The sequence below is a fragment of the Pseudorasbora parva genome, chromosome 3 (genome assembly GCF_024679245.1).
Source record: "Pseudorasbora parva isolate DD20220531a chromosome 3, ASM2467924v1, whole genome shotgun sequence".
Lineage (NCBI taxonomy): Eukaryota > Metazoa > Chordata > Actinopteri > Cypriniformes > Gobionidae > Pseudorasbora > Pseudorasbora parva.
The window spans coordinates 9,352,614-9,365,632 of NC_090174.1; the positions used below are offsets into that span (position 1 = coordinate 9,352,614).

The window sequence follows — 13,019 nt, forward strand, 5'->3', positions numbered from 1 at the left end:
CGAGACCTCAGACCCCCCTGGTGATTTATATAGGCGACCACGGACGTGTTGTCTGTTCTGACTAGTACGTGGTGGCCCCTGAGGTCGGGCAGGAACTGTTTCAATGCAAGAAACACTGCGAGCATCTCTAGCCGATTTATGTGCCAGTGCCGCTGATGTTCCTGCCATAGACCCTGGGATGAGCGACCACTCATGGTCGCCCCCCAGCCCGTGAGAGAGGCGTCTGTCGTTAGCGTTACGCGACGAACATGAGCCCCCAACACGGGACCCTGAGAAAAAAACCCACGGTTTTTCCACATGACCAGAGCACGTAGGCATCGCCGCGTGACTTTGATCGTGCGGAGCGGATTTCCCCTCGGGGAGAACCCTTTCGTTTTGAGCCACCACTGCAGTGGCCTCATGTACAGTAGGCCAAAAGGTATCACGTTGGACGCTGCTGCCATGAGACCTAACAGTTTCTGGAACTGTTTCACAGTGACGGCTCGGCCTAGCTTCTGCTCTTTGACGGCTGCTAGGATCGATGCTATGCGTGTTGGCGATAATTGCGCCCGCATAATTACCGAGTCCCAGTTCACACCTAGAAAAGTGGTTCTCTGAGCCGGAGAAAGCACACTCTTCTTGGCGTTTAGCCTCAACCCCAGCTTCGACATGTGGGCGAGAACAGCATCTCAATGCTGGACCGCCATCTGCTCTGTATTCGCTAGAATCAGCCAGTCGTCGATATAGTTCAATATGCGGATGCCCTGCAGACGCAGCGGCGCCAGAGCTGCATCCACACACTTGGTGAACGTGCGGGGTGACAGTGCTAGACCGAAGGGAAGTACACGATATTGGTATGCCTCTCCCCCGAAGGCAAACCTCAGGAACTTCCTGTGATGTGGAAGGATGGAGACATGAAAATACGCATCTTTGAGGTCTATGGTGACAAACCAATCCTCCGATTTGACCTGCGCTACAATCTGTCTGAGTGTAAGCATCTTGAATTTGAGCTTGGCCACCGAGCGATTCAGTAGCCGCAGATCTAATATCGGGCGTAAGCCCCCATCCTTCTTCGGCACGATGAAGTAACGGCTGTAAAAGCCAGACTCCCTGCTGGGAGGGGGAACCCTCTCTATAGCCCCTTTTTGCAGGAGTGTCTCTACTTCCTGTGCCATTACCAGAGCCTGCTCCGGGCCCACCTCTGTAGGTAGGACACCGCAGAAAGGAGGTGGCCGACTTCTGAATTGAATGGCGTACCCCTTTTCTATTATCTGCAGGACCCAATGAGATATATTTGATAGACGTTTCCACTCGTCTAGAAAATCTACTAAGGGAACCAGCCTCTCGAGGCTGGCCTCTGGTGTATTTTGAGCAACAAGCACAGTGCCCTGAAGCGGCGGACCGGCAGAGAACAACTGACTTGACTGCTCGGGGGCCCCCCGAAGGGGGTGCGGACCACCCTCGGGTGGCCCGCGGAGACCGACTGCGCCCCGGCATTGCGGCGGGGTTGGCAGCGCGGCCCCCCGAGGGTGCCGTAGGGAGACGGGTACCGTTGGCAGGGGTAAACACCGTCTCCCTACGGGGGGAACCACCCTCAGCGTCCTGACGCTTCTGGCGTCAGGAACGCTTCGACGAGGCCTTCTTGGCTATCAGGACTGTCCGCAGATCAGCCCTGCCCCTCGAAGGCCTCGTCTGAGAGCGCCGCCCCTCGTCCCCACGCTGAGGGGGAGCTCGGGCAGCGACGCTCTGCTTTTGTTGAGCCCTGTGTGAGGAGCTCGTACTCGGTTTGGGCTGCTTGGTGGTATCAGCAGCAGCCCCAGGGACCTGGACCCGGAGAGGGAGGAACTGCTTGAGCGCCGCAGCTTGCTTTTTCGACTCCTGGAACCTCTCGGTGACAGTGTGGACTGCGTCACCGAAGAGGCCTCCAGGAGAAAGCGGCGCATCAAGCAGAAAGGCTTTCTCCCTCTCCTTGATGTCTGTGGGGTTCAACCATAAATGCCTCTCCGTAGCCACCAATGCTGCCATGGAGTGGCCAACACATCTGGCCGTCTCCTTGGTGGCCCGGAGAGCTAAATCAGCTGACGTTCTTAGTTCAGCGACAATATCTCCCCCCACAGCATCACTACTATCCAGATCCCTCAGCAGGTCAGCCTGGTATGCCTGCACGATAGCCATCGTGTGCAGGCATGCAGCCGCCTGACCCGCTGCCGAGTACGCTTTACCCACCAGCGCCGACGTTGTCTTTAAAGGTCTGGTGGGTAAAGTCGGGGCCTTAAGGGACGATGCCGATGAAGGTGAGAGATGGCTCGCAAGCGTCTCTTCGACCTTTGGCATCGCCCCATAACCATACTGTCTCAGCCCGCTGATGTTACTGTAGACCGAAGTCTGCGGGCTGAAGACACGATATGATGCCGGTCTCCTCCACGATTTTGCCACCTCGGTGTGCAAGTCGTGGAAGAACGGCAGGCCCCGCCGCTGAGGTTCTGAAGCGCGAGATGGCAGGAAGCGTTCGTCTAGCTTGCTATGACGTTTTCTCCCTGCCTCAGATCTTTCAGTGGGCCAGTCGATGTTTAATCTGGCCACTGCTCGCGTCAAAACCTCAACTAGCTCCTCACTAGCAGGGGACTGAAGTGGCGAGTCTTCAGTGTCGATGCTTTCAACGTCCACCTCCTCAGAGCTGGACAGATGAAGCACCGGCGACTCTCTCGGGGGGGAAGAAACCGCCATGCGTGCTTCCATGCCCCGAGAAGAGCCGCTGGATGGAGCAGGTGAGGGCAGAGATAAGGCAGCGCCCGTCTCTAACCCCTCTGCAACATCCAGTTGTGATCCCCACGACTGCAGCCTTCGCTCCGCCTCGGCGGCAGCGGGACCAGAGCCGCGGGGAACACGAGCCGAGGCACCCTCCTCGAAGAGTGCCCGGCGGGAGCGCAGCGTTCTTAATGGCAATCGCTCACAGTGCTCGCAAGCAGCCCCCTCGAGGGCTGCCTGGGCATGCTGCGCTCCCAAGCAGGCTACACAAAGAGAGTGTGTATCCCCGCTCGTGATGTAGCGTGGGCAGGGATGAACACACCTCTTGAAGTTACTGCTTTCACTCGCCATAATCTATCTATTTATTTTCTCTTTTTTGTAAATATAGGAATATTTAACAAAAGGGTGGAAAAACTCTTGCAAATAGACAGACAAAAACACCAAATAGACAGACAGGTTCACACAGATCGCTTGCTGAAGGCTCAGAAGCTAGTTCCTGTTTGTTTTCACGGACGCTTTATAGCTTCCGGTCGATGACGTCATCACGCCGACGATCGATCTTTTTTCCGATGGAATGGTTCTACAGGCGCTTCACGACGCATTAAGGCAGAGGCGTTCTCACAGCGTTTCGACGCCGATCGAGTTCCCCGAAAGGGAATGAAGCATTCCGACAGAGGGTGAAAACAGAAAAATTAGTTTTCCAACATTATGATGTAACTGTATTCTAGCAGACCCCATAAACTAAATTATGAACCTGTAATAGACCCTTTAAAGAGGCCATGACATGAGAAATCAAATGTTCTTTTGAACTTCAAACTTTTGGCATATAAGAGGCCTTTGAATCATTAATACATCATGCAAGTTCCAGAACTTAAAACGTCCTCATCATCATCAATAAAAAATAATAACAAAAAGTAATATAATCAAGCTGTAAAAAAGCTTTGTTTGGATCCAAGGTAGCATGTGACAATCATTTGCATACGATTGCCTCTGGATCGAGACAACAAGGCCTAGTTTTACATCATCACATCATTGGTGTTCTGTCGATGATCAGCGAGTGGATCTAAAGTAGTCGTTTACTATAAGATTGTAATAAGTTAGCGTGCCACACAGACGCTGTGCTGTTCTTGGCAGTGGAAAACATCTTTGCATAAGCTGCTGAAGGATCCCGATGTCAGAGAAAAATGGATTCTCAGTTTATTTTTAACGATTGTGCTAGTTACATCAGTGCTGACTTGTGTGTTTGTGCAATATATATTTGACCAGCGACTGCTTTGAGAACAAGTCGCAATACAATAGGCCAACTGCTTTTGTCCAGAAACTTTTGCTCAAAGATCAGGTAGTGTCAGATTTTCTGGGACCAGCAAAGATCTCGCAAACTGTAAGTAGCACATTTCATTTGTAAACCTGCAATGACAGTTAAATTAGGAACAATCCTAGGATTTTTTACTTCTAATAACACTCTCTTTATGAATCTGTCGATCACATAGGTTGAGTTTTTCTGGACATTATACCGATGATCTTACACTACACTATGAATCTCGTACTGTATTTGCATTGTGCTTGCATTGTTAGTTATGTTGAGTACAGAAATCGCGATCACTGTATTCACGCGATCAATAGACTATCTGTCATCAACTTGCATGTACATTAAATACAGAAGAACAGATCTCCCACGACTTCAGTTTTATCACGACTTTAAATTATGACAGACCAAAAGGCTAGGGAGATAGAATTATTTTTAAACTCTTAAGGGTCCTGTGGTATATTTAGGTAAGGAAAACGTCTTGTAAGTGTAAAATGTTAATGTATTCTGACTTCAATGCATCCTGTCTAATTGTTTTGCCATGGACAGATAGCATCACTAAATCCAGCAACAGGAAGCTGAATTTCCGTTGACATCTGTAATTGACATATACTCTTATATGCACAGATCTTCTGTTCCACTTTAAAAGTTTTCACTGAATCAATGTGGAAAAGTTGTGTTGTGCTTTTGGTGCAGACAAAAAACAAAACAAAAATCTATTGTAATACAAGTGAATCTTACAGCATACAGTGAAATGACAGATGATAGTGAGAGGTATGACTTACGTTTTAACATAGGGGTCAGAGAAGCCATTGGCATCCATGGCAGCGAGATGGGCACAGCGGATGATGCCAACCACTAAGCCTGACTTCTGAGAGCTGTACTTCAGAGAGATCATGATGCGCCCTCGCTCCTCCAGAGACTTGTCATCTGTCTTGTCGATCTGTGTGAACACACAAATAGAAAACAGTCAGTCCAGCTTCTAGAACTATGAAGAAAAAGGGTGGATGTAGACTGTACATAATACAAATAAATACACCGATCAGACATAACAATATTGTGTTGGTCCCCATTTTTGCTGCTTAAACATCCCTGACCCATTGAGTCATGGTCATTAGACCCCTGAATGTGTGCTATGGTATCTGGCAAAATGTTAGAAGCAGATCCTTTAAGTCCTGCAAGTTGCGAGGTGGGGCCTCCGTGGATTAAACTTGTTTGTTCAGCTCATCCCACGGGTGCTTGATTGGATTGAGATCTGGGGAACTGGAGGTCAAGCTAACACCTCAAACTCGTTGTTGTGCTCCTCAAAATATTCCTAATGCATTTTTGATTTGTGTTAGGAGCATTATCCTGCTGAAAGAGGCCACAGCCACTAGGGAATGCCGTTTCCATGAAAGGATGTACATGGTCTGCAACAATGCTTAAGTGGTACGCTGCCTAATATATATGATGAAGAGATAATCACCGTTATTCACTGTACCTGGCCATAATGTTATGCCTGATCTGTGTAGTAACTTAAACATGAAACCTATCATTCATTTGTAGCAATCTCATAGATTCAATGATCAACTAGGCAGAAAATTCTATTAAAACACAATTGTTGTGTCCCAGTAGATAATTTATTCATTCCCTCAATTAGTTTAATTCACAATGAAACTTCCCTCTTCTTTCCAATGGTTTCTTGTCTTGAGTAGACATTTTATGGCAGTGGCAGAGCCGTGATCTCAACTGTTGAATGTGAGGTAAAATTCTCTCTCTCTCTCAGAACTTTGTGGACCCACCAAAGCCGTCAAGCATGAAGTTAATTAGCTGTGGAGGAGGCGTCTCTGCTCATCCCCCACACACTGCTGTCTCATTTCCGTCCCCACTGGAGATCACAGACTCACACACACACATACTCTCATACACATTACAGAGTCTCTTCACACAACAAATACGGTTCGTACTGTTTTCCAGCTGGTGGAGTCACTCAGGTTTATGAGAGCTGATCCCAACAGTCTTTGTGTCTAACTTTTGACAGCCATGCTTGCCCGGGCAGCTGAGAGCATTGGGCTTGAGTGAAACCCTCCGCCACGTCCCAAATGCTCTAGGCTGAATGATTGGTGTCTGGGGCGGCCTGTGCTGAAAGCACCCGTCAGCCAACAGTGCCCTTCTTCCCAGAAGTGCATGAAGAGGTGTCGAATCATGGAGGTTTCCATTGACCTTTCGTGACCCTTCTGCAGCCACTTCCACCTTCACTGCTCTCGATGGCGGCACGGTAAAAGGGTACATTGGGGTTCCCCCGGTTGGCTGTTCTGTTACGATGCAACAGTGTCCACAGCAGTGTTGGTCAAGCTACTTTAAAAAGTAATTAGTTATAGTTACTAGTTCTCACATATAGTAACTCAACTGAGTTACATTATTATAAAAGTAACTAATTACCAGGAAAAGTAACTACTGAGTTACACTTTTTTTCCCGCTGACACCCGTAATGGGTAATTTGCTGAACCAGCGGAAAAAATCTATCAGCGGAAAAAAAAGTTTATAACGCCGTTATTCCCATCACTGGTCAACAGTGTTTCGACATTGCATGGTGACCCAAAGCACTGTCCAAAGCCTGTAGGTTTTACGTCTTCTTGGGTGGTGAATACCTATAGAGCTGCAGGCCAGGCCTCGTCTGCTCTGCATGCTATGGCCATCCTTCAAGACCATCAGGTGAACGTGTTCAGAAACATGCAAGTGGGCAATGCTGACCCTGCATTAATCCAAGAGCTGCGTGCAGCAATCGACCTTGCCTCTCCATATGCAGCCCATTCGTGGGTCATATGTGTATTCCTAAATCCTCCCTACAGGCAGGTATTGTGTTCCATTTCTTTACGTGGGACATGCTTCCCATTGTACCCTGGTATTGGCATTGAGCCTAGCCCCTCGTTCGTGCTAAAGACTCATGGCAGGGAGCTCAGCTCAGCGCAGGACGCTGAAAGACAGGCGTTGTGGCGAGACTGAATTGGAAACCCCATTCCGTCAGTACTGACGTAACTCGTAGTGTACTGATTGAAAGGGAACGTCGTGGTCATTTTAAAATGTAAAGGTGACCAGGCTTTCTCTGTTGCAGCTCCTAGGCTTTGGAACAACCTTCCGCTGTCTGTAAAGACCTGTCCTTCATTGGGTGTTTTTCAGAGTGTGCTTAAAACTTATTTGTTTTCCTTAGCCTTTGATAATGCTTGGTAAGTTGTTGTTAGTTAATGTTTGTATTGTTTTTGTGCTTATTTTTTTATTTTTATTTTATACCTCCTGTACAGCACTTTGGTTCCACTTGTGGTGTTGAAAGTGCTATATAAATAAATGAAGTTGAAGTGGTCACATATGCAACCCTCGTTCCCTGAAGTAAGGGAACAGAGACGTTACGTCCCCATGCCACAACTGCAGGTAAACAACACGAGATTGCTGTGCTGCTCCTTATATACCCGCGAGGTGGGGCGGAGTTGCGTTATGCAAATTCCGCAGACACATGGCATTTTCATGCCATCGGCTCATTTTGTAGATCTCAAAGGCGCTTGGCTCCTAAACGAAACCCCCATGCCATCTGTAACTGACATAATGCCTCTGTTCCCTTCCTCCAGGGAACGAGGGTTACATGCGTAACTGAGATGCTTTCTTGAATTGACAGTTTACGGGTAAAACAGGTATGTTGGTGTGCATGTAAACATGTTTATTGTATTAGTCAATTCTGCTTTGACTTTGTTTGGAACCATTTTTATAAGTAACTGGCAATATTGTGTGTAAAATATGAACTGTTTATTAAGCAATATCACATTGTGGACTCATGTCTACAGCCAAATTCAGAACAGCAGCATTCTTGCTCATCTGACATTGCTTATTTAGACTAGAGGACAGATGTATAAGTATAGGAAAATTTAAATCCTTGTTGTCGCAAAATAAACCACAGTAGGATGATCCAGAGGCATGAAAGAAGCACCAGCTTCAGGTACCCGGTCTGTTATACAGCATTGCTATTGACAGCGGTCAGTATTGTGGAATAGCAGGCCATGGAATGTTAAGACTGACCAATCAGAACCAAGCATTTCAGAGATCTGTGTAATAAATAGCAATAACAGCAAAAATTCTATCAATTCAATTTTGAGCCAGTTAATCCATGACCTTTCAAGCAAAAGGTTTTTTGATTAAAAAAAATGCTAGATGAGATCATCCCCTACCCAATACCTGCTCATCCAGTCAATCAATGGAGTACTTTGACACATAAAACCTACAGCCACCACCCTCAAATGAACAAGACATGTCTACAATGAAATCTATTGAATTGCTTTCCTCAACGTTTTCCCTGCTAGTCTCTTGCTAGCACATATAAAGCAGTGTTTTGTGCTGATCCTAGCAGAGCTGTGCGCCTTAAGGCACCGTGCTGACGAAACACTTCCTACCGAGCTTGGTTTAGTTTGTGACTGAGTTAATTTCAGATATAAGGTATGACCCAGGTATACTAACAGACATGTGCCTTATGGGTCTGTGTACCTCATACATGGCTGTGAGTGAAACAAAAATGTATTCCCTCAAGGATGTGGCAGGTTTTGAATCGAGGTGCTTTTAGTCAGACATTACAAGCAGCAATTGTTGAGTATGAATGGGTGTACGGTTGTTCGTTTTTCTTCCGACAGTGAGCAGCCTTTAGCTTTATCGTATTGTATTCTTTGCTGGTGTTTGTAAGCCTGTCATGTTTGTTACAGATGGTTGATGGGTGAGGATGTTGCTCCAATGATAATTGATTTCTAATTAGTATGTTGATTCTAATGAGAGTCACTTTGATCGACCTTATCAATTTGGTATTTGAATCTCTTTATGTAGCTTTCAAACTTCCCTTAATTTCTCCATCACTCACAGACAACCACATTGATGATTAGCACAACTGAGCTCCTTCCGTCTTCAGACGGATTCCTTTTCCAGAGATGAACAGTAAAAGACGGTGTAACTCACAGGAAGCTGTTTCTCCAAACAGTTGCTGAAGCTCTTGGTCTGGTTGGGTTTGAGTTTCTTCAAGGGGATTCGGGTTTCGCCGATGAATTCGTTGTGGCGGAATTTGTCCTCGTCACACACTGAAATCCTAGATGAAAAAGATTGACAGTATCAGATCTAGGCTGTAGACTTGCCATGTAAAAGGAACTACACAGCTAGTTAGAAGATTTTTTTCAACTCTTTCCCTGTCACTGTTTATTAAAAGGCTTCCAGTCAGCGCCAGCATTTTTGAACATAGTCCCAAAATTTTCATGGACCCAGAATAATTTTCTGTATGAATATGTAATGTCAATATATCAAAAGAATAATCAAAAACTTGGCTTCATTTATTTATTTATTCATTCATTCTTTTTATTTTTTTATCAACACAAAGTTAACAAGCAGAGAAATTAGTATTTTTGTCAAAGCCTTAGTCCAGATTGAGTCCATCAACACCCATCTTGCACAATCCTACACCTCTTTGTGGATTTGATATTAATCTCTGTAACGTTAGGCAGTTTTGGATTATATGCTGTTGAAAGTTTGATGATCACGTTCGCTTACTTGTGCATACACTCCTCTCGGCTCCTTCTGGTTTAAGCAGATATTTTTATTTGCTCGTTTTTTGAAACCGGAGATGCTGTACTATTTCTGAAGGTTCCTAATAGTGCCCCCCCCCCCTACCTCATAACAGTGAAAGCATTGATTGCAAAAAAGAAACTTGTCAAAGTGGTGAAAGTGTTTTCAATGGCGGGGAACGAGTTATAAAACGTGCATCACCAGGTTTAAATCTGAATAATATTTCAAAGCTTTCAAAATTAATTATTCCTACTCAGAACTGGTTTGACTCATGTAATCAAATTAAAAAAAGTGTACTCAGTTCAGTCAAAGATATAATTGGAGGAGTATGTCCACATATCCATTCACGTGCTGAATATTGGCATTGCAAACTGATTTCCCACCACCTGTGCTTCATTACGTTTTGAAAACCACTTCATCTCAGTGAAATACATAGTGTGACTGGAACCATTTATTCAGTATATCCCATATATTCTGAACTCATGGCAGAAGCGCCATGGGAGGATTTCTTGCTATCTTTTCACTATAGATGTTCATTTGCATTGAGCTTGCTCACTGTGAAATGAGTTTTCTGTGCTATTTGCAGTATCGGCAAGAACCACTTGATATGTGGGGGTAGAAACAAAGGCACAGCTTCTTTTAGTTTTGTACAGGTCAATAACAATATTTGACTGGATACAGATGAGTAATTCACACAGGAAAAAAAGAACGTTCTGCTGATGTCTCTCATTTACAGCAAGAACAGATGGACAGAATAACAACAAACCCATGTGTTTAAGATGGTGATGAATTGGTCAGCAGCAGAAAGATACAATTATTTCAACAAAATATGAAAATGCCTTCAAATTCACTCGTCCTCCTCATGCCATTTGAAGTATGGCTATATCGGGAAACATTCTCGCATATTTCCGAACGTGGACCGCTCTGTCAAAGTTAGTTAAACGTTTTGATATGAGACACGCAAGTGCAAGACAGCTGCTCACTGATATGCAACAGAACTTTTTCTCGCAATTACAATCAAAGAAGCTATCGATTTTATGCCATATCTATCTTGCGCATGCACTTATTCATTATACAACACAACTGACAAGAAGAACAGCTGCCGCAGTAAAACGTACCAAATGCTATGAGATACTGGTTACTGGGTCAGTGATACTGGTTATACTAGTTTCAAATCAAACTGTCTTGCATTATTTTGTTACCAATTTCACAACAAAAATAACTAAAATAGCGGCATCTAGCATTCATCTATAATTGCATTTCACTACTAAATAGTGTCAACTTTAACCTGTTCATTAGGCTGTTAGGGTTGTTCTTTAAAATGACATGTATTGAAAAAACAAAAACACTGTTTTGCACAACAAATGCACATTGAAATGTGCAAAAAAATTTTTTTTGACAAATATAATTTATATTATAAATAAAATATGAGGAAGGAAAACATTTGACAAGGAAGGGATGTGGATTTAAACTCATTTTTATTACTCAACGGGTGATTAAAGTATATTTTATTGAAGATCTAATAGAGATCCTTGAAGATCTTGAGATCCTTTCTATTTAAACTGAATATATCTCTTAAGCCTAGTAAATGTTTTATGAGCTGTAGGAGGATCATCTTTTTTTAGTTATGAGAAAGAACCATATTCACAGTCACGCAGAGCCGAAGCATCAAAACAATGTTCTTCCACAAAATGCATGCAGTTTTGTTTTTATTACCTAGAAGCAACAGTGTACCTTTAAACAAAGAGATATTTTTCAGAATATCCAAGCTCTTATTGTTATTATACTACAATAACTAGATGATTTGGAGTGTCAAGCTCCAAAAAGGATATCAAATACAACAAAAAAAGTACCTTCAAAGTTAATATGATTATTTTGAATACGTCTTCTGAATCTATATGATATATTTGAGGGACAGACCAAAAAGCAATTTACTGAAAATACTGACTTTGAAGTTTTTGCACATTCAAACCTGGCACGTCATGAAAAACAAAAACCAATTCAGTCTATGAACTCTTTATTCTCCAATGGCTTTGTGCCAGGCTTTGTGAACTGTGTCAAGTTATCCAATATATGATTCGAAGGAAGGCCTTACTTTTTGGTCTGTTCCTTTAGTTTTTTACCAAAACAAAAGAAAAAAAATTATGGTCAACAATACATAAATGTCAGGTTTTATCCAGACCATTTTGTCTCTAATACCAGCAGTACAGATCCAGACAGTAAAATCCAGATATATTTTATCATACTTATTTCATTTTCAAGGACTGGCTTAATCCTCAAGCTTTACACCTCATAACATGACTGATTCCTTCAACTCCCTTATTAACAAATATCATAAAACCCCATAAAAAACTTTTTTCTTTTGTTTGAAACAGAAGTACAAGCATATGAGGCACTTTAGGTGGATAGTCACTATTACAGAGTAGTCTGTGATATTTTATGATCTAAAAACATTTTTAGACATTATGCATTTGTAAAAAATAGCCCCATCATTACATCCCACAATAATATATATATATTAAACAGACTAATGCAGAAAGAGTGATTCTAGGATTTCAGCCTGAGCGATGGTGTATTTGGTTGCACTTTATTTTATTATCAGATGAGAAAAGAGGAGCAAGCATCTGAGAGCTGTGCTCTGAGCCGAGCGTTGCCACCCAATAATGGAAGGATAATACTTAATGAACCAAACTTGAACGTTTTTAACAGCTAGTTAGAGGACGACTCAAAGTGAAATAACCTTGTAATCTTAAAACTAGATTTTTATGGGGCTGAGATGAAACAGTTGGGCTGCAGCTCTAACAATGCCTATGGATCAATCGATTTGAGTTACACAGCCTTGTCAATAAAAGAAGGAGGAACACACACAGAATCCTTCCAGATCTATATTATTTCCATTTGTTACCTAGTCTCCACTCTTCACTGCATCAACAATGAATTCCTGGACGCTCTATTCCCATCTGGAAGTTATATGTGTATGTGTGAAAAACCATTGCTTAAGCGTTTAGCCTGGCTCAGGAGTTCAGTTCTCCAAAGACTTCAAGTCGTGTTTCAGGTAAACTGGCAATCACACTTTCTTTCCCCTGTTGATAAAGGTCTTGAATGAGGCATGGGGCAACACTCAGGCATGCCCAAAAGGTCTGGTTGATAAAGGCTGTTGTGTTACATGTGGATAGGATTGTTTCCCTAGACAGCCGTGTGTGCTGGATTGCTCTTTATGCCTTTTCTAGAACGGTTTTCTTTTGATTATGGCTGATTATGGTAGTGTGTATGTTTAATGTCAGCTGTCCTCTTGGATAAATTTGCAGGGATTTTTGTACAATGCAATCACAGTACATTGTGTTTTTCTGTGTGAGCTGGATATATTTGTGCATGGCCTTGAATTTCCACAGACATTCCTGAATATGTGGGGTAGAAAATT

General features: G+C 43.6%; 1 protein-coding gene across 3 annotated transcripts in view; it reads right to left on the minus strand.

Moving 5' to 3' along the window:
* Positions 1-13,019, minus strand: part of doc2b (double C2-like domains, beta) — a 288,545-nt gene that overhangs the window by 15,031 nt on the left and 260,495 nt on the right. For all 3 annotated transcript variants that reach the window (XM_067437770.1, XM_067437769.1, XM_067437768.1), the window contains 2 exons: positions 9,002-9,128; positions 4,819-4,976 (listed from right to left, as the gene is read on the minus strand). In XM_067437770.1, coding sequence (XP_067293871.1) covers positions 4,819-4,976; positions 9,002-9,128 — 285 coding nt within the window. The remainder of the gene's footprint in view (positions 1-4,818; positions 4,977-9,001; positions 9,129-13,019) is intronic.